The 22,836-nt window shown below is 44.2% G+C and overlaps 2 protein-coding genes across 6 annotated transcripts in view; one reads left to right on the top strand and one right to left on the bottom strand.

Moving 5' to 3' along the window:
• The window catches only part of Csgalnact1 (chondroitin sulfate N-acetylgalactosaminyltransferase 1), a 313,956-nt gene extending 310,065 nt beyond the window's left edge, over positions 1–3,891 (top strand). Inside the window, exon 10 of the mRNA XM_027927004.3 lies at positions 1,998–3,891. Within this exon, the coding sequence (XP_027782805.1) occupies positions 1,998–2,281 (284 nt within the window). The 3' untranslated portion in view covers positions 2,282–3,891. The remainder of the gene's footprint in view (positions 1–1,997) is intronic.
• A 3,299-nt stretch (positions 3,892–7,190) lies between these two features.
• Sh2d4a (SH2 domain containing 4A) overlaps positions 7,191–22,836 on the bottom strand; it is a 65,909-nt gene continuing 50,263 nt past the window's right edge. For all 5 annotated transcript variants that reach the window (XM_027927235.2, XM_071610552.1, XM_027927236.2 and 2 more), the window contains 2 exons: positions 10,402–10,622; positions 7,191–9,965 (listed from right to left, as the gene is read on the bottom strand). In XM_027927235.2, the coding sequence (XP_027783036.2) occupies positions 9,873–9,965; positions 10,402–10,622 (314 nt within the window). In that variant the 3' untranslated portion in view covers positions 7,191–9,872. The remainder of the gene's footprint in view (positions 9,966–10,401; positions 10,623–22,836) is intronic.

The following is a 22,836-nucleotide window of genomic DNA, read 5'->3' as shown; positions in this document are numbered from 1 at the left end:
AAAAAAAGTGATAAAACCAAACCATCTGAAGTCACGTCCCCTAAGAGGTGCTGGTCCCTGAGTGGCAGCTGCTGAGGATACTCAGCAACTGACAACAGGTGTTCTTTGGTGTCTTTTTGATTGTGTCCATTCAAATCCCCCAAAATGATATTTTGGGAATGTAGCTAAAGATTTCCATTCCAAGGAACTCTGTTTCCTCGCACTGTATACAGAGATGATTGTGTGGACGCACGTGTGTATCTATTTTGGATTCATATCAATACGTTTATCATATTGCATTCTCCTCTTGGATCTTTCATATTTGGACTCAGTATATGTTTATCATTTTGGATTCTCCTAAAGATGGACATCACTGAGCTTGAAAAACAGGAAGCACAGCAGGCTGGGGAGGGTGCTGTTCCTCCGGAAGCCACCCCTGTAACCTCAGAGCCTGTGGGACCTGGTGAGACCCCATTCCTGGCAAGCTTGTACTTACTTGCATCCTGCCCACGTCCTGCGTGGGCAGTGGAAATGGGGCTCCCCTCAGTGGAATGGGCTGGATGAGAAATAAAACCTAGGAAACATAGAATGAAGAGAAAACCCCAGGACACAGAAAATAATTTCAAAAAGCAGGGGCAGGACAGGACGGGCTAGCAGGTCACAGGGATCGAGCTTCTGTACTATGGCAAAATGGAGCCCACACCTGCTTTATTTATATCAGGGGACATCAAAGTCCTTCCATAGAACGTTCTTCTCTAAAAATGGCTAACAGTGGGCTGTCCAGTTCCCAACACCCATCCCCAGAGCGACCATGAGAGGTCTTCCTAGCAGAGTGAAGATAGGGGTCATGTGCCTTGGGCAATCTATTGCGTGGGAATGCCACAGATAGTTCCCAAGGTTAAACCTAAAATCTCCCTGGTTACAAGCTGATTTTTCACAGATGGCTTCCTGAACTTTCCCGTGTCTTTTTTTGCACCTAGTATTTAACAAATAATAATAGTAATAGTAATAAATCAATTGTAGCTACCAGCCCCTTACATTACTAGCTTATTTGGTTATGATATTTATTTCATTTAAGGATAAAAAAATCTAAAATTCGAGAGGGTAAGTGGCAGCTTCCAAGAGAATCAGCACACAAATTCTGACCCCCCGACTCATCATTGGTCCCCTTCCTTTGCCTGTGCCCACTGAGGGGTCACAGTCACTCATAAACACAGCCAGGGGGTGGTTGGTTGTGGCTCCCTACCCTCCCCACCTGATACCTGAGCCCCACCTTGGGGTTCCAGCAATAGCCCTGAACAGGAAATAAAGAGGCTCCATGAGAATGTCTGAGAAGGGATATTGAGATCCCGTCTCTGCTGTGAGATTTGAGGTGAGTAAATCTCTCAGGTGAGACAAGAACCAAGACAGAAGGCCAGTGCTTCCTGCTTGGGATGGGGGGCGGGTCATAGGTTAAGAAAGGTGAGGCTTTGGCCAATAGTGGCAGACTTTGCCAAAGGCATTCCTTATACGTGAAAACAATATTTTCAAGAAGAACTGGGAACTGTGAGGCCGGCCCTTTCAAGATGACTGACATCCCCAGCGTGAGGGGAAATCACAGGGAAGGTCAGGGCCACCGTAACCCAGGAAAAGGAAGAGTGCTTTTGTGGGCCTGGTTTTTCCACACTGCAATCCAGGTTCACTCCACCTTGCCTGTGTGGGCAGGGGAGGTTTCTAGTTGGAAAGCTGAAGCACTTCATCCTGGCTGCTCATCAGTATTGCTGATGGCTCTTCCAAGCCGACAGATGCTCGAGATTCTGCTGCAGGTCTTGTTATCTCTAGAGCTTGGTGCTGTCTGCCATGAAGGTCATCTCCCTGTTGGGCATTTCCAGGGCCTCTGACCCAGATGGGTGCTCTGGTAACTTGGAGGGGCAGTGAAGCACACCCCTCTTCTTGCAAAGTTCTGTGGCTGTGCCCCTCAGGGAAGCCGGGATAGATCAGAGCGGCCCATGCCTGAACAGAGTGTTCTCTCCCCACAGGTGGATTTGATTTGGACATCAAAGGCTGGGGTGGAGAGGATGTGCACCTGTACCGGAAGTATCTCCACAGCAACCTCATAGTGGTGCGGACGCCCGTGCGGGGACTCTTCCACCTCTGGCACGAGAAGCGCTGTATGGACGAGCTGACCCCCGAGCAGTACAAGATGTGCATGCAGTCCAAGGCCATGAACGAGGCGTCGCACGGGCAGCTGGGGATGCTGGTCTTCCGGCATGAGATAGAGGCTCACCTTCGCAAACAGAAGACAAGCAGCAAGAAGACATGAACTCCAGGGATGGATGGTGGGAGACGTTTTCTTTTCTCCTTTTGCAATTCCCCCAAAGAGTGGCTGCACAAGGAAGAGACTTCCATAAAGGATGAAAGAAAGAATCTGATGAGCAAAAGAGACCGGAGGAGAAAGCCTCCAATTTCTCTCTATTTGGCTTTATGCAACAGGAATTCCAATCACTACTTTGCCTGCAAATGTAGCCCAGATGCACCCTGAGAAGTGTCTGACAAAGGCAGAATGGTTATGAGAAGATAAGCCTGCTGGTGTGGAGGTTCTGATGATGTTTACAACAAAATGAGATCTGTTGTTTTCTCTGCTCATTGAAATATTCATGAATTAAGCCCACTTTTGTAAAAAGTTTATTAGAATGAAAGGCACATTTCTCCTCGTATGAATGATTATACTAGTCAGGCTCTAGTTTCTACGGAGGCTGGAGTATTGGAAGGCAGCAGAGGAGACCTTGTGAAATGTGGATCTCTGCTCTCCCTTATGAGAACAGTGAGCAAGATCAAAAGAACCAGAGGAGAAACCATAAATATCATATCATTTCCCCTCAAGATTAACCCCAAATAATCTGCTTGTCTTTTGGATGTCCTTTTAACCATCTCTGTTTATTTTATTTACAAATGCACTTTTTTTTTGCTTGCAAGTTATACTCTGCTAATTTAATTACCGACTTGCAAGCCTTACTAAGGAAGCACAAAGTAGCATATGTTACATTTTCGAGAAGATATTTTGAGATGCATTAGGAGAACTTTTCAGTTCAGAGATTGACAACACATCCGGGACTTCAGATGCGGGTCCTGTCGGGCACGGGGCGGCAGGCCTTGAGACATTGGGAAGGCCTGGTCTGGGGCTACTGAGAGAAAGAGGCATAAATTTTATCTGAAGAGTATATCCTAAGAGGAGCAACTGAACACTGGAGGAAAACTGAAGGACACTTTCACCATAATGGAAAAGGAAACTCACTCAGACTCATGATATCTTGGGATATCTAAAAGTCAGAGGACACATTTCCTCCACAGGGGAAATGGGGACCACTTTCTTACCTGTTTCAATAAACCAAAGTTATGAACCAAACAATCTCTTTTCAAAGCAGGGTGCTTTTCCTGGTTTCTGGATTCCATAAGAAGAAATACAGAAATATATATTTTGTGAAAGATCAATCCATCTGCCAGAACCCAGCGAGATGGACGTTTTTGCTACATGTTCACTCACCCCGGGCTAGGTGGAAGTCACTTAATTATTTTTAAAATTAAGCAGTTCTACCCAATCACCAAGATGCTTCTGAAAATTGCATTTGATTACAGTTTCAAACTATTTTTTAAAAATAAATACAGTTAACATTGAGTGGTTTCTACATCCATGTGAGAATTATTTATTTATTAGCCAGCACCAGATGCATGAGCTAATTATCTCTCTGATTCCTTGCCTTCTGTTTGCCCACAGTAAACTCATTGTTTAAAGGCTTCAAGAACATTCAAGCTGTTAGTGTGTTAAAAAAATTGTATTGATTTGTACTGGTAGTTCATAAAATTTCATTAAAACACAAGATATGAATGGAAGGTGGCATTGAACAGCTAATAAAACACAACTTGTGGATTTGATTTTTTTTTCTTGGAGTAAAAATACCATATCTTGTTTGGGGGAAAATTGTACATGTAGATCAGGGCTTCTCAACCTTGGTACTGCTGATATTTTGGGCTGCATAACTCTTTTCTGGGTTGGGAGGAGGTTTTGTGCATTGTAGGATATTAGGCAGTGTCCCTACCTGATTCTACCCACTAGATGCCACCAATATCTCCCATCCAGTTTAGACAATCAGAGTGTCTCCAATCATTGTCAAATGTCCCCTGGGAATCACCCCTGATTGAGAACCACCAGACTAGAGAGAGAAGAGGATATATTGAAAAGCCTGGATTCTGTATATGTTTTACTTGCCCTTTTGAGTTTATTTCCAAGGCCCCTTTCCACCCTGAGTATTTTCACACACTGTGGTGATACCAGAGACTTCAGGGCACACACATCTGTCTCAGCAGTGGTCCTGCCAGATGGGTGCTGATGGACCTGTATCCTCTTGACCATATTCTCCCAGGGGCAGGAGGTTACATTTCCAGCAAAGATGGTGATCAAATACTTGGTCATGGAATTAAGCAAGTTTAAGTGCCTCGGGTGGTGCAGAGTAGGCTGCACTCTGTGGGCTAAACAAACTTTCATCCTTGACTACACTGTATGTTGCAGACGCCCAGGACAGTGTTCATGAATTAGGCTTTTAAAGTTTCTGAGGATGGCTGAAGAGAAAATATATTCAATTTTTAAAGCTTAGCTAGGTAGTGCGGTTTTATAAAAGAAGAGAGGCCCACCAAGGAATCTGTGTGCATGATCTATCCGCCTGGCCTGCCTAAGGCATGGATCAGGAAGGCTGGAGAAGGGCCCATTGGAGCATGAGCAGGAGACAGGAATTTAAACTTACACAACAAAGGAAAGCAGTCAAGAAACTGGCCTGCAGAACCAGGAGGCACTGGGTGGAAGGCCCCTTTCAACTCTGCATCTCCACTGTTCCTGCTTCCTGTCAATTGCCTGGTAACCAGCCCTGCATGTCGCTGAGCTGGGGGGTCTCCTCCAAGCAACAGTACCCATGCACCACGTGAGAGAGCCAGTAGGTACCTCTTCTCAGCTCCTCCCTCCATGACAGTCTCAGCCAGTTGTTAAGTATTTACCAACACCACTGCCTTTGGGTGACACCTGGACCTCCTTGTGCTGTTTTCCCTCCAACCTTCTACTTTCCATCCCTGCCCCCTTGTATTCACAAATGTGGTCAACTTTACTGTTTCCATACGTCAGAGATGAAGGACTTGCACCTAGCTGCACGTAACCTAACTACTAATTTTTGTTTCAGGAAAAATCCTCTGTTATCTAATTTTATCTACTCTTACCAGGATTCAGTGCAGTGTGGTAGCTAATATCGTGGCTTCTCCAGCTAGATAACCAGGATTCAAAGACCAGCTCTTCCACTTGCAACTTACATGATCTTAAGCGAGTCACTCAAAGTCTCCCATATCTTGTTTCCTCGTTCAGGGTGATGAAGGCTATCACGAGTATGTCATCCATTTGTAAAGTTTGGTGAGTCCATAGGGATGAAGCAGTAGGACTTGTTAGGCACACGGCAGGTATTTAGGTCTCGTACTCAACACACACCCCTTATTTACAACTGCGTATCTGGCAAGTGTCTGCTAAGCTTTTCGCGATGCCCAGCACTTCTTGGATGTAATAAGACGTTACAGGCCATGCATTGGGGATGATGAGAACATCATGTATGCTGTGGTCCTTTGTTTTTGTCATTGTGAAAACTGTATCCATGTGTGTGAAGAAAAGTTAATGTAAATGTAAAATATAATGGATCCTTTCTACCTCGACTTCCACATGGGGTGATTTGGAGCTGCTGTTCCCCCCGGGCAGTTTGGATGCATTTGGTGTTTCTGAAACAAGGAGCTCAGTCAGGAACCTTCTGTTCATCATACCAACCTTCTAAGGTAAGGGAGATCATGACTTCCATCTTCCAGGGGCAGAAAACTGAGGCTCAGAAACATGGAGGAATTTCCCCAGAGGCCCCACCACAAACCAGCTGCCTCCAGGACTCCCTGTCGGTGTCCCACCTCAAGCTCCAGAAGGGCTTGAAGCTCCACGGGGAGGAGCTTTGGCCTGGGGCAAGTCCAGAGCCCATCCCACCTTTACCTGCACCTCAGCCCCACCTGAGAAACCTAGAGAGGAATGAAACTTGTTAATCTGCCGTCCGGACAGTTGAGTAGCCAAGCCCCCTGCACCTCCATCTATCTGCAGTAATCTCTGCTCCACTTGGGACTGAAGCACTCATGCAGGATTCCAAGAGGTGAAATTTGAAGACGGTCTTGAGTCAGAGGGGAGAGCAGGTGGGAATACTTCTGTTTTTTTAAAAAAAGACTTGATCTGTTTGTGAGAGGTGCTGATTAGAGATAATGACCTTGGGCTGCTCTTTAGTGGGGTAGGTGTGTTTTATTCCCAGCACACATCAAATACCTGGCAGCTTTGTGTGATCCATATTCTGATTACCTTTATATTTTAATTCAAAGCTGTTTCTCCTGGCAGGGCTTAGGGCTTTGCTGTTCCTGCCAAAAACTGTGGGGACTGTGCCAGTTGGTTGGGGGTTTGGGGTGGTGTGTGTGTGTGTGTGTGTGTGTATTTTTTTTTCCAACACAGAATATGTTCCTTCCCGTCCGCAGAGGTGCCTTTCAAAATGTCTTTGCTCTACTGAGCCTTTGAATCAAACCCAGGGTCCCCTGGGCTGTTTCTGGCTTATGGGCAACTCTAACAAGAAGGCAGACAGGGACCGTGGGGAGGGGTTAAGGAGGGTGCCAGGGGACAGTCACAGCCATGGAAGGCAGAGGACACTCTGGGGAGAGAAGCGGGCTGTGTTCCTTCGCTGTCAGCCTAGATTCTGGGAGGCCCGGGCCACCCACAGTGGCCTCTGCCCAGGGCTCACCCAGTGTCCTTCCACCTGGTGTGGGTGATTGGGGGAACTAAATGTAGCCCTTACTCCTCATCAAGTTGGCAGCCAGACACTTTAGGTTGAAAGAAGATAAGTATACTCCAGGGGCTGGGGACATAGCTCAGTTGGTAGAGTGTTTGCCTCTCATACACAAGGCCCTGGGTTCAATCCCCAACACACACACACACACACAAAAGGTAAGTACACTCCAAGAAGCTCCCTCCACCTTGGCTCTGACTTTCTGCAGTTTACAAACCCACCCTTCAGCCATGTTTAAAAACAACAATAAACATCATCTGCCTGCTAGGGTGTTAAAGCTTATTTGAAAAGGATTTTAAAAATTAAAATTATAAAAAGAAAAAATCCAGAAAGACACTCAAATCCAAAAACTGAAGGAAAGTTTTATTTAACAACTATTTCTTTCTTCTAGTTACAAGCCTCAAACAGAACTGTGTAAAACTCCACCCTTAGCATGTGGGGCTGTCAGCAATCGTAGGAGTGGCCTATGGCCACATGATGAGGATAGCCCCCCAAAGAAAAGACATTGGCCATTTTGCCTGGTTCTTGAGGCTCAGAGATGGGGAGCGTTACTGGGATCTTAACTCACGAGGTGGGAAGACTACCTAAAGGAACGTCCTTTCAACTGAAGAAAAGCTGACAGGTGATGGGGCTTGCCCCATTTCTGGTCACTAGACTTAGCCCTGGTACTGCCTGAACTGTTGGAAGACAGGAAGAATAAGTCCCAAAGTAATGCCTCCTGCTCAAAAAGAAGACAGACACTCGGGGGTTTGTGATCAGGAATCCCTGGGCAACTGAGTCAGTTTGTTAATGGCCAATTTGGGGGTGAACACTGGTCCCTGCTAACTTGGGCCTTGTCAAAAACATTAGAAAACGACCCTTCTGCTGGGCCAGCAGCTCACACCTGTAATCCCAGCCTCTGGGGAGGCGGAGACAGGAGGATCACAGGTTCAAAGCCAGGCTTAGCAAAAGTGAGGCACTAAGCAACTCAGTGAGACCCTGTCTCTAAATAAAATACAAAATAGGGCTGGGGAGGTGGCTCAGTGGCCGAGTGCCCCTGAGTTCAATCTCTGGTACAAAATTTTAAAAAAAGAAAGAAAACACCCCCACCTCCCTGCCACTGCAGATGCAAACTGTATGAGCCGTTCTCTGCAGATCGACTAGCTAAGGTCTTCTATAGATCATCAGGACATCCCTTACACTTTAAGTTTCCCTCTCCCCTTTAATATCACCCTAGAAACTCCAGGAAATGGTAGGATACAGAGCCCACTGGTGGTATAAACTGAGCTAATGTAGGGGAGGCCAGGAGCACATGGACGCTGGCTTTGTTGAATCCACAATTCACTGGGAATAACTGCCATTTATGCAGCAATTTCTCTCTGCCAGGCACATAGCATATTTTTTCTTCTAATCCTCAGAACCCAAGTGGCTTTAGTAACATCTATTTTATAAATGAAGAAGCTGAAGTCCAGACTTAGTAAATTTTCTGCTTTAAGATTCCACACAGTTAGTTAATGGTATAGGCAGGAGCCAAACCCAATTCTGCTGGGGTCTCTCTAATGTTTATATCATACATTAAAATGAGAATACTTTGATCATTTCAGCCTCTTGATAGTTCTCAATCTAGGGCAGTGGTATAAAGTCTAAAGATCCCTGCATAGGGAGAGAGGGAAGGATAGCAAGGAACCAGGAAATGTAGTCCTGGTACTAACATCCACACTGGATGCAGTACACAGCAGAATTAACACTGCAGAAAAATCAGTCTCTCACGTAGAAAGGACAGATAATCAGCTCCCCTAAAATGCACCAGAAAGAAGAGACAGATAAAAACAATGAGGAGTAGTCACAAAAACAGAAGGCAAAGAAGAGAAATCTAAGTAAGACTTATAGCTACTCCTAAGGAAGAGAACAACACAATTCAAACAGAAGTGTTGTTTAAAGATACAATTGTAAAAAAAGATACAATTGTGGAAAACTTGTGTTCTAAGAAAGACATGTGCATTGCAGCCTGCAATGAAAGCATTTACTGTGTACTTGACAAAAATGAAAGTAAAGAGACCCCTGGCTATATATACCAACATAACCCAAAATAATTTTTGTGTCTTCCCTGCACCAAATGGCAGAAGCCCCAATATAGCTATGTGTGAAGGCCAAATGTTCCAACTCAAGTTCATTAGGAAAGAGTCCTTTATGGAAGGTGGCAACTGTAAAAATTTACGTCTTGAATTTTTTCTCTTTTAACCTAGAAGGAGTAGTATCCTCAAGTAGTATCCAGATAGCTCACGTGTTCTGTTCTTGTCTGTGCACCATCAATAGATGACAACTTAGATGTGACTGTGCTTCATTCTTTCTAGTGCACTCTCGGAGCCAAAGCAGGCAGAGCAAGTGCTGTCCCTTGTCCCCAGAATACAGAAACAAACTCACAGAAATTTGCTCACTTTCCTATAGTCCAGATGTATTTTATACATGCTAAGTCTCTCATCCTACATTTTAAATTTTCCTATTCAATTTACACTCATAATTCCTATTTTTCTGTCTCTTACATTCAGTCTCCAACGTGCATGGTAAGGAGATGTGTTTTGACTGTCTTCTCAGCCATCAGTAAGGACTTTTTGGCCAGCATTCCAAAGCTAAGATGGAACTTCATTAAACAAGACCCTGAGATCTTTTGAGATTATACAAAGAGAGAATGTAGACGTCACAAAATAGTTCATAGGAGCTACTGTTTTTTGAAGTACACCTTAATTCCTAAAAGGTTTCAGTTTCTTCTTTGTTCACTTCATCTGACAGACATGGACATCATATCCTTCATGGTACGTCATCTCCTGTTCCTTTTAGAGTGCAGATAAGGCAGAGATAATTTTCCCTTGACATTAAACTCCAGCATTTGTGCAGAAGAGAGATTTCAACAAGGACTCTGGGGACATGTTCCATTGATCGGTATTGGCTCTGCTGCGGGGTTGGCTTCACACACAAATGTCTGTTTCAGTGTGTCTGTTCAGGAAAGCCCAGTCAGAGACTGTAGGATAACCTAGATGGACAGTGTCACTCAAAGAGCTCCAGGTAGTCAGGTGGCTGATCCTGCTGCCCACAAGGGTAGAGCAGCAGTTCTTTCCCCAGGGAAGTTATGGGCTCCTCCTGTCAATCAAAAGGCACAGAGTTAAGCTGGGCTATGAGGTACATGCCCTTCCTACCTCCTCAGGGGACACCACCCCTCTGCCCTTGATTTGTACAAAGCTTCATTAGTTTATGATGATCTTAAAAGAGATTTTTCTCATCTACACACTCTTTCCCTTTAGGGTTTGAATTCTGACTTAAGACTCTTGAGATATGATCGATATGTGCACAATTTGTTAGCATCTCTTGTATTCTCTGCCCAGGGGGGTCTCCCCGAGTATCTGAGGAGGAACTTGGTTCCACGATAAAGGAAATGCAATTAAGAATGAGAGTTATCAAAGACTAATCCCCACGTTTCTTGTCTCAATCATTTTTTCCCCTGGTAATTGCCTTGCTTGGTTAGAGCTGCTGCGGGAAGATAATTCACAAGGCGAATTAAGTTTCTGAATCACTTCACCTTGTGATATTCCACCAAATCTGCCAGGGTGGCATGCTGCAGCTGGTCCACACCCAGGAAGCTGTAGGAGTCGGCAGAGGCATCTATCAGGAAGTGTTTGCAGCCCTCCTCCGACAGGTAGGACAAGGCATAGCCCTTCATCTTCTCGCTCACTCGGATCAGAAAAGTGCCGGGCAGGCCCGTGCTCAGGAGTTCGTTGGCTTTCTTTAGTGTGAGAATTCCTGTGGGAGGGAAGAGAAGCAGGTATTTCAGCCAAAGCATTTCCCAAGCTTTCCCCTATTCAATGCAGCTGTGTGGATAAAGTTTAGTTGGATAAAAATCAGAGCCATTTTATGTGTGTTTGGGGCATCTTAGGAATACGGTATTTGGTAACTGGACAGGGATACATCATAAGGTAAAGGGACAGTATAAATGAGAGCATTCTTTAGGAAAAGCACATTTAGGGACTTACTTATAGCAGCCTGTGAGGGTCTGGCAGGATACCTTGATGGTTGTACTAGCAGTGTCAGATCTGGAGGGGACTTAAAGATCTCTCCTCAGGCCACCACAGCCTGTTGATGAGGACTCAGAGGCCTGGGGAGTGATCAGACCTGAATAGACCTAAAACAGTGGTTCTCAACCACGGTGACATCTGGCAATGTCTGAGAGGACATTTTTGGTTGTGACAGGTGGGGGTTCTATAAGGCATCCAGTGGGTAGAGGCAGGGGTGCTTATAATGCACAGGATGGCCTCACACTAGAAAGAATTGTCCAGCCCAAAGTGTTAATAGTGCTGCGGTTGAGACCGCCTGGTCAAGGAGAGTCATCAAGTTAGAGACACAACCAGAAGGCCCAGATCTGTAAGTGCTTCAAACTGTCACCACTCCCTGGCCCCACTCGCAGAGGAGGCGGAGCAGACCAACCCCAGCCTGATGCGCGGAGAAGGAGACCAACCACCCTACAGTGCCTCAATCTACCAACGTGTGGCTGTCCTGCCAGCTTCTGTCCAGGCAGAATAGCCAGGACCAGGAAGACCATCACCAAGGTCCCTCCAGACCTGGTTACACCAGAGGTGAGACATTGATAACCTTCAGGGACTACAAGATTATAGAGTAGAAACTGTAATACCTCAGACCCACACAGCTAAAGAGGAAGACACATGAGCAACATGAAAAAACAAGGGAAGGAAATGCCCCAAACAAACCAAGATGATACAATAAGAGAATCCATGGACAGCACAGTAGATGAAATGTCAGAGGAGTTCAGAACGTACAAAGTTAAAATGATCTGTGAAGCATAGAATAATATAAGAGAGCAATTACAGGCAATAATTGATCACTCCAACAAAGAGATAAGAGAGCAAATACAGGTAGCAAATATTACTTCAAGAAAGAGATAGGGCTGGGCACAGTGGTGCATGCCTGTAATCTCAGTGGCTCAGGAGGCTGAGGCATGAGGTTCAAGAGTTCAAAGCCAGCCTCAGCAATGTGAGGTGCTAAGGAGCTCAGGGAGACCCTGTCTCTAAATAAAATATAAAAAAGGGCTGGGGATGTGACTCAGTGGTTGAATGCCCTGAGTTAAATCCCTAGTACCTTTAAACAAACAAACAAACAACAACAGCAACAACAAAAAACAGAAATCCTTGAAATGAAGGGAACAATAAATCAAAATAAATAGAAAAATTCAATAAAAAACATCACCAACAGATTAGATCACTTGGAAGACAGAACCTACGGCAATGTAGACAAAATATGTAATCTTGAAAATAAAGATGACCACACAATGAAGATGGTAAGAAACCATGAACAAAACATCCAAGAATTATGGGATAACATGAAAAGACCAAATCTAGGAATTATCAGGATAGAGGAAGGCACAGAGATATAAACCAAAGGAATGCACCACAGTCTCTTCAGTTGAAATGATATCCGAAAATTCTCTAAACATGAAAAATGAATTGGAAAAATCAAATACAATAGGTTTACAGGACATCAAATACACAAAAGTACAACAGATCCACTCCAAGTCACATTACAATGACAATGCCTAGCATACAGAATAAGGATAGAATTTTAAAAGCCTCAAGAGAAAAGTTTCAGATTACATATAAGGGCAAACCAATTCAGGTCTCAGCAGATTTCTCAACCCAGACCCTCAAAGCTAGTAGATCCTGGAACAACATATATCAAGCTCCAAAGAAAATGGGTGCCAACCAAGAATCTGAAGCAAAATTAAGCTTCAGATTTGATGACAAAATAAAATTCCTCCATGATAAACAAAAGTTAAAAGAATTTACAGCTGGGCTGGGGATGTGGCTCAAGTGGTAGCGCGCTCGCCTGACATGCGTGCAGCCCGGGTTCCATCCTCAGCACCACATACAAACAAAGATGTTGTGTCCGCCGAAAACTAAAAAAATAAAATAAAATATTTTAAAAAAAGAATTTACAGCAAGAAAGCCTGCACTGCAGAACATTCTCGGCAAAATATTCTATGAGGAGAAAACGAAAAACAACAATGAAAAATCAGCAAAGGGAGGAACTACACTAAAGGAAAAGCCAATCAAAGAAGAAACCAAGTCAAGTTAAAAACCAAAAATAAACCAAAATGACCAGGAATACAAACCATGTTTCAATAATAACCCTGAATGTTAATGGCCTAAATGCATCAATTAAAAGACACAGACTGGCAGGTTGGATTAAAAAAAAAAAAAAAAAACCAACAATCTGCTGCCTTCAAGAGACTCAGGAAAAGACATCCACAGATGAAGGTGAAAGGATGGGAGAAAACATACCACTCACATGGATCCAGTAAACAAGCAGAGGTTTCCATCCTCATATCAGATAAAGTGGACTTCAAACCGAAAATAGTCTGAAGGGATAAAGAAGGTCATTTCATACTGCTTAAGGTAATCATACATCAACAAGATATAAAAATCATAAATATCTATGCCCTGAGCAATGGAGCATCCATGTATATCAAACTCACTCCTCTAAATTTCAAGAATCAAATAGACCACAACACAATAATACCAGGTGACTTTAACACACTTCTTTCGCTACTGGCCAGATCTTCCGAATAAAAACTAAACAAAGAAACCAAAGAACTCAATAATACAATCAATAATTTAGACTTAACAGACATATACAGAATATTTCATCCATCAACAGGTGAATACACTTTTTTTCTCTCAGCAGCACATGAACCTTCTGTAAAATAGACCATATGTTATGCCACAAAGCAAGTCTTAGCAAATACAAAAAATAAAAAGGAGATACTACCCTGTATTCTATCAGAAATAATGGAATGAAATTAGAAATCAATGATAAAATAAAAAATAGAATCTACTCCAACTCCTGGAAACTAAATAAAATGCTATTGAATGACGCATGGATAACAAAAGACATCAGGGAGGAGATAAAAATATTTCTTAGAGGTAAATGAGAACTCTGATACAACATATCAAAATCTCTGGGACACTATGAAGGCAGTGTTAAGAGGAAAGTTCATTGCACTGAGCTCATTCATTAAAAAAATAAAAAGTCAACAAATAAACGACCAACCTAACATTACGTCTCAAAAAGATTGTTGCAATTGGGGAACACCTTGACCATAAGATCTGCACATGTCCGGCTTCTAGAAATTCTTCCTAATAGAAAGTAGTTAACAAGTCTAGAAAGAATGAAATATGGTGGGCTGGGGTTGTGAATCAGTGGTAGAGCATTTGCCTTGCATGTGTGGGGCTCTGGGTTTGATCCTCAGCATCACATCACATAAATAAATAAAATAAAGGTATTATGTCCATCTACAACTAAAAATTAAAAAGAAAAAAAAAAGAATCAAGTATGGCACTGTGACCAAGCCTTTCAGCAGAAAGTCCCTTTCCTTGAGGTTAGCTGGGAGAGTGTTTTGTGTTCCAATGTTTGTTTAACCTGTGGGCAAGTCAAAGTTCAGCGCCCTTCAGGGAATGGAGAAACTTAACTGAAATTTGGTCAAGTTAACAAGATATGGAATCAACCTAAATGTCAATCAATGGGTGAATGGACAGAAAAACCGAAATATAATGGAATATTATTCAAAACAGTATTCATGATAAGAATGGTATCTATCATTTACAGCAAAATGAATGGAACTGGAGGAATATGTTAAATGTTAAATAAAATAAGTCCAGCATCCAAACACAAATACCACACATTTTTTCTCATGTGTGGATGCTAAAAAATGTTGACTTAAGTGAAGAATCATTTACCAGAGGGTATAGGGAAGGGGGATGGGGGAGGTGGGATAACAGGTACAAAAACACAGATAGAAGAAACAAGTTCTAGTGTTCTAAAGCTACAGCGGAGTGACTATAATTCACAACCACTTATGATATATTTTTTAAGTAATTAGAAGAGAATATTTCAAAGATTCCAAACACAAAGTAAGGATAAGGAGACAGAAAAATTATCTCATTTGATCAGTACATATTGTATACGTGTCATGCTGTTCCTCATAAATATTTACACATTAAGCAAAACTTTTAGCCTGATTGGATCATCATGCCTTGCATGTGTATATTGAATTATTACAACATGCCATATAAATATATACAATTAAAATAATAATAAATAATGAAAATGGGAAAAAACTGTCACCACTCCTAAATGTACATATCCATTGACATTTAACGGAAGAGGGCTTGCTAATATATATATATATATATATATATATATATATATATATATATATATATATATACCCAAAGGAATAACCTATTCTATATACATTTATATGTGTATATATGTATATATCTATGTTCGTGTGTGTATGGATATATGTGTGTATGCACATATATGAGGTTTTATAGAGAAAAACAGTTTAAATGCCTAATGGATTCCTCTCTTTTCCCATCTTTTCCCCAGCTAGTCCAAACTCATGAGGTTTGATTCGTATCCCAAAGTTCTCATTCCTACTGTAATTCTTCGGTGAGCAGATAATGTCGTATCTGTTCAGAACACACAGGAGCAGCGCCAACACATCTGCTTGCTGAGCTCCTCAGCTTTGACTCTGGAGGGAGGAGCAGTGTTCCCCGGTGTCCTTTTCCAATTCAGAGACAGAAGCTTTTGACTTCTCCTGCTCCACAGTCAGCTCCCTGTGGATTCTCAGCCCCTTATTATTAGGAAACCAAATAAAACCTCTCCTCCTCGTGGAAAAGCAATGGGTGATCTGATTAGTAGTGGACTTAATTAAGAAGTGAACCCTAATCGTCCAGAGAACAAGGTCAAGTAAAACCACTTTGCTCTCCTTTCTGTACACTGACCTTTAACGAGAGGTGCAGGAGTTCCCTGTTGCCCCCCAACCAAGACCACCCACCAGCCCTTCTCTCACCCGCTCTTCTCCCATGCACCATCCCAGAGGACACAGGTCAAGGTCCCCAAGGCAAAGCCAGCATGAAAGCTCAGGACAAGAACTGGGGATGGAGAAAGGCCTAAAAGGAAAGAGCCCTGAAAAGGAGGTCCTTGGCCTCTCTTCTAGAGGCTGAGCTCTGTGGCACTGACTCCCAGCAGGACCACCAATGCACAAGACCCATCCATCCCATATCTTTTCCTGATGAGACATGGTCCACTGGGAACTGTCAGCCCCGCTGACACCAAGTGAGCCTCCTGGTTCAGAAGCTCACCATCTCAGGGGCTCCAATGACAGCTGAGTCCCCACGTGCATAGCTGCTGCTCTTGTGGGTCCTTTCCACCTCCCTAAACAGCTGGTTCCACTGATAAGTTACAAATGACAACCATAAGTTAAAGTTAGGTGACAGGTGACCAGCCTGTACAGGGACTGCATGTGACACAGGTTTGAAGACACCATATTAGATTGAGAGAGCAGGGATATTTTTCACTGACATTAAAACAAAACAAAACAAAAAAAACTCCCTTCAGAATGGAGGACCTGATAAACCATGATGAGAGGGCAGACAAGCCCCTGGAAATCATCTCTCTCTCTCCTCCCGGATGTTCTGACAAGCTAACTCTGAAGACCCAAGCTCCTTTGGCAGATGGAGCAGATGTCGTAATTTATAACATCTGGATGTCATCCAGATGGATTTGGACTCCTAAAATGAAAGCAATTTTGGAAAATGATAACCACGCCTGGGCTAAGGTCAAATTCCTCCTAAAATCAGGCCACACAGTAACTGTAAATCAAACTGCCCGTAAGCCCCCTAATCTCAGTAATTATCACCTGTTACACAGTATCTTGGCACTATCTAATCTCCCGAGATTCCAGAACACAATAAAATAATCTTGCAGCAAATCCCAGGTCAGAAAGGAGCTTCCTGGTACACCACAGGAGAGAGGGCCAGCTCAAAGGTGAGTGGCCCCAGGGACCAGGCTTTGAATGATGCAAGCAGGGCTTCTTTCAGTTCCTCTTGCTTTATGAGAGGGTTTCTACTCCTACGGAGCACCTTCTGTTGGCACATCTGAAGACACAGGTTGATGGACAATTTATCATAAATTGTGGGTGCATTTAGGGTATTGCAGTGGCTAACTCGAATGCCTGAGCAGGTTGGGAGTTATAAAGTGCAATGCCAACTCCAGTGTCAGGTCTTAATTGCTGTGGGTGCAGGCGAGCTCCCTGCAGTTACTATTTATGCTCGCTCATTTGCCCCCTGGATGACTGTGAATTCTGAAGCAGTGGAATTCATCCTACAAGCTCACGGCCAAGGCACTCCCACAGCCTCCCTCTACCAGCTCTTTACACGTCACAGGAACCAAACCCACCCAAGGTCATCGGGGGATTTCCGTGCTAGAGGAAAGGGGTAAATGAGAAATTTCTTTTATTTCGTCATTGTGATGAATCAGATTTTCACCCAGGAAAAGACTGTCTAATTTAGAGCTGAATCCAGGCAGAGAGTGGTGGGGCTATGGCGCAAAGTCTCAGGGACAGCACCTGACCTTGAAGAGCCTAGGGCAGAGCTGGAGGCCCAGCTCCTGGAGGTCTGAACCCCAGAACAGAGGCTTATAACAGCTAGAGTTGAGGGTGAGCAGAGAGAAATGTCCCATTCCCTCCCCTCTGCGTGACACCAGGGCTCACCCTAGAACAGTACCATTCAACAGCAACGCCTGCGATGGTGGAATGCCATCTGTACTGGTCACATAGTAACCCCCAGCCACATGTAGCTACTGAGCACCTGAAATGGGGCTAGTGGGACTTAGGGACTCAACTGTAATCTTATTTGTTTTTAATTAATGTTGATAGGAAAAAACCAAGTGGTCAGAGGCTACTGCACTAAACTGGGCAGCTCTAGACCTCTCTGGAGTGATGGTTTTGCCCAGGAAAGGCCTAGGAGAACTAATTTTCACACTATGACCCCAAGAGACTTGAAGTAACTCAGAAACCCCAGCAGGAAATCCAAGGGACAGTAATGCTACCCAGGAAGAGGGCACATCAGTGGGGTGCCCTTCTCCACAGCTCCTCCCGGGAAACTGCTGGTTCTCCAAGATTCAACCCCACAGCATGAAGTATCTGAGTAAGACTCAGTTTCCCCTGGGCATGCCATGTACCTGGCTCCTGCCTCCACCTGTGCACTCACCTGGATGATGCCAGCTCTGTCCTTGGATTCCCTGTACATTCTGCCGTGACTCTCTCCTTACTCTGCTCCCCTGGGAATCCCAGAAGGTGATTACCACCTTTATTTTCTTTAACACCCTTTGCATCTACCACTTGGAAGATACACCCCCAAAAAGTTCTAACGGATGCTTTTCTTACAATTGAATCAAAAGCTTCCTTCTCTAGGACACTTCTGTGCAGCCACAGTCTCTAGTCTGAGAACTGCTAACACGGGAACAAGGGACACGTGTCACTTTTCTCTGAAGTACCACCAGGTGTACGTCTGTAACATGTACTTCCTGCACCTGGAAAATGTGTATTTAAAGATCAAATGAAAGATCACAAATAATAACTCAAAATATGTATTGCCTCATTTAATCCTTACGGCAATCCCACAACAAGATGCTGTTGTTATCCTCAAAAAAACCTGCCAGCCCGTGTCATGGAGAGCTGTGTTGCTTCTTAGTGTCACTCACCATTGGCATCATCCTCACTTTGTAGATGAGCAAACTAATGCACAAAGGGTAGGTGCCCAAGGTTACAGGGTGAGTTAGCAATGGCTCTGGGTCCTTCTCTCCCACTCTAGTGGTTTCTAAGCCACTGGGCTCATGCCATTTCCTGGGAACGGGCAAAATGTGGGTACACAGGTGTTCATTTTTCCATTGGCGACTTAAAGAGGGTGTGCATTTTTCAGTGATATTTCTGTGTGGTCTGGATGGGCGTGGCATGATGCCCCAGGGCCCTCTCCTGCTCTCCTGAGCTCGGGGTTCATTTTTTGAGGACCCAGAGACTTCAGGCTGTGGCACCTCATAGCTCCTGCTGAGCTGCCAGTGCCTGAGGACTGCCCCTCCCCACTTTGCCCTGGCATCTCCCCTTCTTTTTGTGCTGTGTCTTGCATCCCCTGCCTCTTGAGCCACCCCCAGAACATGGCAAGAGAAGGGGCAAAAGACCACATTCATAAAGGGACGTGGCTCTGCAGCTCAGGGATCTCAAAGTCCTACACGGCCTCCTGCCTGGAGAAGGGAGTGAATAAAGGAAGAAAAGGCTTCTAGAAGACCAAGCTTCCAAGTGGCAGCCTGTGGGACCCCGAGTGCACAGAGTATCCAGTGGAAGTCTTGTACTGGGGGGATGGGGGGGGAGGCAGCGCTGCCTTCACCAATGGCGCCTTCTACTCAATGCTTTCTTCAACTCCTTCTGCATCAAGGGGAGTATTCGGGGAGAGGCTCTGGGACGTGCCTGAGGCCCTATCTAGAAGATGAATCACGATGGCAAGCTCTCACCGTGGAGGTCTCAGGCCTTGGTCACCTCAAAAGGTTGACTTAACCCTTCAGAGATGAGAACTCCTCGCATGGTTTGTTCTTCCTTCACCACCTCATGGCTGACACTCCTGGGAACTACTCTGCACCACACTCAGTTCGGAGTGATTTGTTCCCATTGACTCATCCATCTTCAGTCATGATCTGCACCATGCAAAGCAGAGACAAGTACAGAAGCCATGTGACTTGTCCCTGGCCACACAGCCAGCTAGCTGCCTGGGGACTCCAACCACTACTGACTCCCTTTGCCGCCTCCCTTCCCAGGGAGTAAAGGAAGAGTGCCCAACCCCGTCCAGCTGTGGAGAAGGCATCAAGAAAGCACCGCTGACCAAGACGGTCTGACGGCAAAAACGTGACTTTTAAGAAAACTTACTCTAAATAGTAGAACCCCCCTTTCCTTACAAAATTCTAAGGAGCACCCCAAAGCAGAGAGGCTCTCCTTGGCCTCTAATGTACCCACTCCACAAGCCTCTACCAGTCTCAACACTCATAGTAAATCAGTAACAGTTTTTGTGAGAAGTCTGCTGTACTGAGTCATTTATCCAACAAGTCTGAGTCTTCCAGATTAAAAAAAAAAAAAAAAAAGCAACGTGTGTGGTATTTTCTGCAGAAAAGTTCGCTCTTTGCTCTTCTGGGAATAAATGTGCGTCGCTTTAGCCTCTTTCTGTTTCATCTTCCCCAGTTACTTCAGCAATCTGAACAAATACGTGGCAGTCTCAGAGGAGACCTGGAGAGAAAGATTCAGACGAGTGCTTTGGAGCCATTAATGTAAGAGAGCCTTCACGCTAAAAGGAGCTCTGCTGGGTCCCTCGCAAGTGACTGCCAGTGAATGGGCTTCCAGTTGCCCTTCCTGGCCACCCACAGGTGGTGGAATATTCTTGCTGCTGACCACAGCCTATGTGCTCCCTGGAATGTGTGCATCCTGTATGTAAATGAGGCCGGACGTGCACCATCATCTGCAGCTTGGGAACAAGGCTTTGAGAAGACACATAAATCAGTAATCTGTGCTTGATGAACACAGCAGCTGCCTGAAAACCCCTTCGTGAGAGGTGGGCAGAATTTTGATGGCCCCGTGATTAAAAATCTCTATTCCACAGAAAGAGAGTCGACAGAAAGATCACTGAGGGGCATTGATTGACAGTTTCGCTAAGGTTTCAGCGTGAAAGACGCCGTGGTAAGCATCTCCGGGCCTCTCTGAATGTGACCTATTCAGTTATGGATGCTCAGGCCGGGGTGGACCTGGTGCCCACGCAGAAGGACAAACTGCCAGGCAGGGAGGAGGGAAAGAACACAGGCAGCCACCTTGGCAGTGGTCTCTAGGAACAGAGGTTCCAGGGGACAGCTGCGTCCACTGAGATGGAGAGGATTTACCTCCCAAGGAGAACGAGACAGCAGGATGTGTCAGAAATGAAAGCAATTAAAAGAGCTGCAGTGTGAGCTCTGTTGGTATCCCACTGAAGAGAAAGGGATTTGCTTTTTAAGTCGCCTAAAATATATACTATGAAGACTAAAGCGTTTAGAAGGCAGGCTCAATTACAGGCCGTGACAGCAAAAGACATCCATTAAGAAGCAAATAAAGATGGAGCCACTTCATCAACAGTCTAGCTGAAACCGTATTTGAATAAAGAAAGTGTTAATTATACTTTGGTGGAATAATGATCAGCCACGATGCACAGAGCAAATATGTGACTTCTCAACAGAAACAACTGGAAATGTGCTAACCAGAAATCTGTTATACATTTATTTCTGTCTTTCTACCCACCTTCCCTCTCCCCTTCCCTGCCAATTTCTAAGCTCCTACACATGGCTGTCCGATAGGAGGAGTGGGGAAGCGTTGATAGAGAGTGAAGATGTTAACCTGTGGGTTTCTGTGCAGACCTTCAAACTTCAATTTTACTTATTTATTGACCATTTCTTTAGGAGATTTCAAAGCATGTTAGTAGGTGTGATTAATTATATTCCTACATACCTTGAAGAATCCCAATCAGGAACTGGATTAGGGTAGGACAACTGTCAGTCAGCAGAACACTACTGTTGGCCAAGGGAATTTCTGTCATTTATCAATTCCTTCAGGACCTCATAGACTACTAGGTCCGTCTTACAGACTAACTGATAATATGGTCACCAGATGCAAAAATGAAATTAATAAAAACAAGGATTGTACATAAGGGTCATGACAGTCCTGAACTGAAAACTGGTGTTCAGGACAACAGGAGGAGAAGAGAGAAAGACAGAAGAAAGCAGTCCTTCCTAAGGAAATGAAACCAAATGGACTTTACAATGTCCAGAAGAGTACCGATCCAGAAAGCAGAAGACATTGCTTCGGCGACTCCAGGTCTCACGGGTGCCTCCCTGCACCCCGAGCTCCGTGGTTATCTACAGATCCTGCTAACTTCCCAAACAGCTCCTAAAAAATACTTGTGAACATAGCATAGGTGACGGTTTTTACAGTAATTAAGATCTGTTTTATTGAAGTGCCACTTATTCCTTGTATATGACACTGCTACTTAAAATTATATTCTGTGTAGCCAGACACAGTGACACACGCCCTTAATCTGAGCAACTCGGGAGGCTGATGCAGGAGGATCACAAGTTCAAGGCCAGCCTCAACAAGTTAGCTGAGACCTGTCTCACAAATAAAATAAAAAGGGCAAGAGATGTAGCTCAGTGGTAGAGCATCCGTGGGTTCAATCCCCAGTACCACAAAACACAATGACGTTCTACAGCAGGGTTAGGACTGTGGTGAAGGGCTACACAAGGACAGGAAGGTGGGCACCTTCTAAGTTGCTCAGTTCTGAGAAGTCATCACAGAATCACTACATGCCTGGCTCTGTTCAGAGCACTTCATTCCTATTAGCTGTTTTGCTTGGTAAAAACAACCCATGACATATACTCTCGTTCCCCTCCTACACAGAGAAGAAAACAACTCAAGTCTCAATGGTCTAGTTATGAAACTTTAAAATTCATCCCCACCCCCATTCATTTTTCTCTTTCTTCCCTTTTGGGAGCTAGACACAAAAGACTGGTCCATTAAAAAACAACTGCAAATACTGTAAAAATCAAAAAGCAACCACACAAGCCCAAAGAAAGGCACAGGTTCAGAAAAGCCCCAAGAAGACCACAAGTTTGCACCTCAAGATGAAGGTTGCCATAGAGGCAGACTATAAATGAACTTGGAAAAAAACAAACACCACAACTGAACTTTACACTTAAAAATGGTTAAGATGGAAAATTTCACATAATGTACACTTTAACACAATAATAAATGAATGAATGAATGAATATCTCCAAACCTCATATCATATGCAAAAAATAAATTACAAATGGTTGTGCATGACAACAAGCAAAATCCATAAAGAAAAAAGAACTAATCTCTATCTCATCGAAATGAAAAACTTCTGTGCTTCAAAATGTGCCAGAAAGTTACTCAGTCACAGACTAACCACAGACCAGAAGAAGCTATGTGCAACCCCTGTAATTGACAAAGGATTTGCATCCGGGATATATAAAATCTTATGAATCAGTATAAAAAATCAACTCACTGGGAAAATGGCTG

This window comes from Marmota flaviventris, chromosome 3, assembly GCF_047511675.1.
Source record: "Marmota flaviventris isolate mMarFla1 chromosome 3, mMarFla1.hap1, whole genome shotgun sequence".
In the NCBI taxonomy this organism is placed as follows: domain Eukaryota; kingdom Metazoa; phylum Chordata; class Mammalia; order Rodentia; family Sciuridae; genus Marmota; species Marmota flaviventris.
The sequence above is the reverse complement of the archived record's forward strand: the minus strand, read 5'-3'. Positions and strand labels throughout refer to the sequence as shown.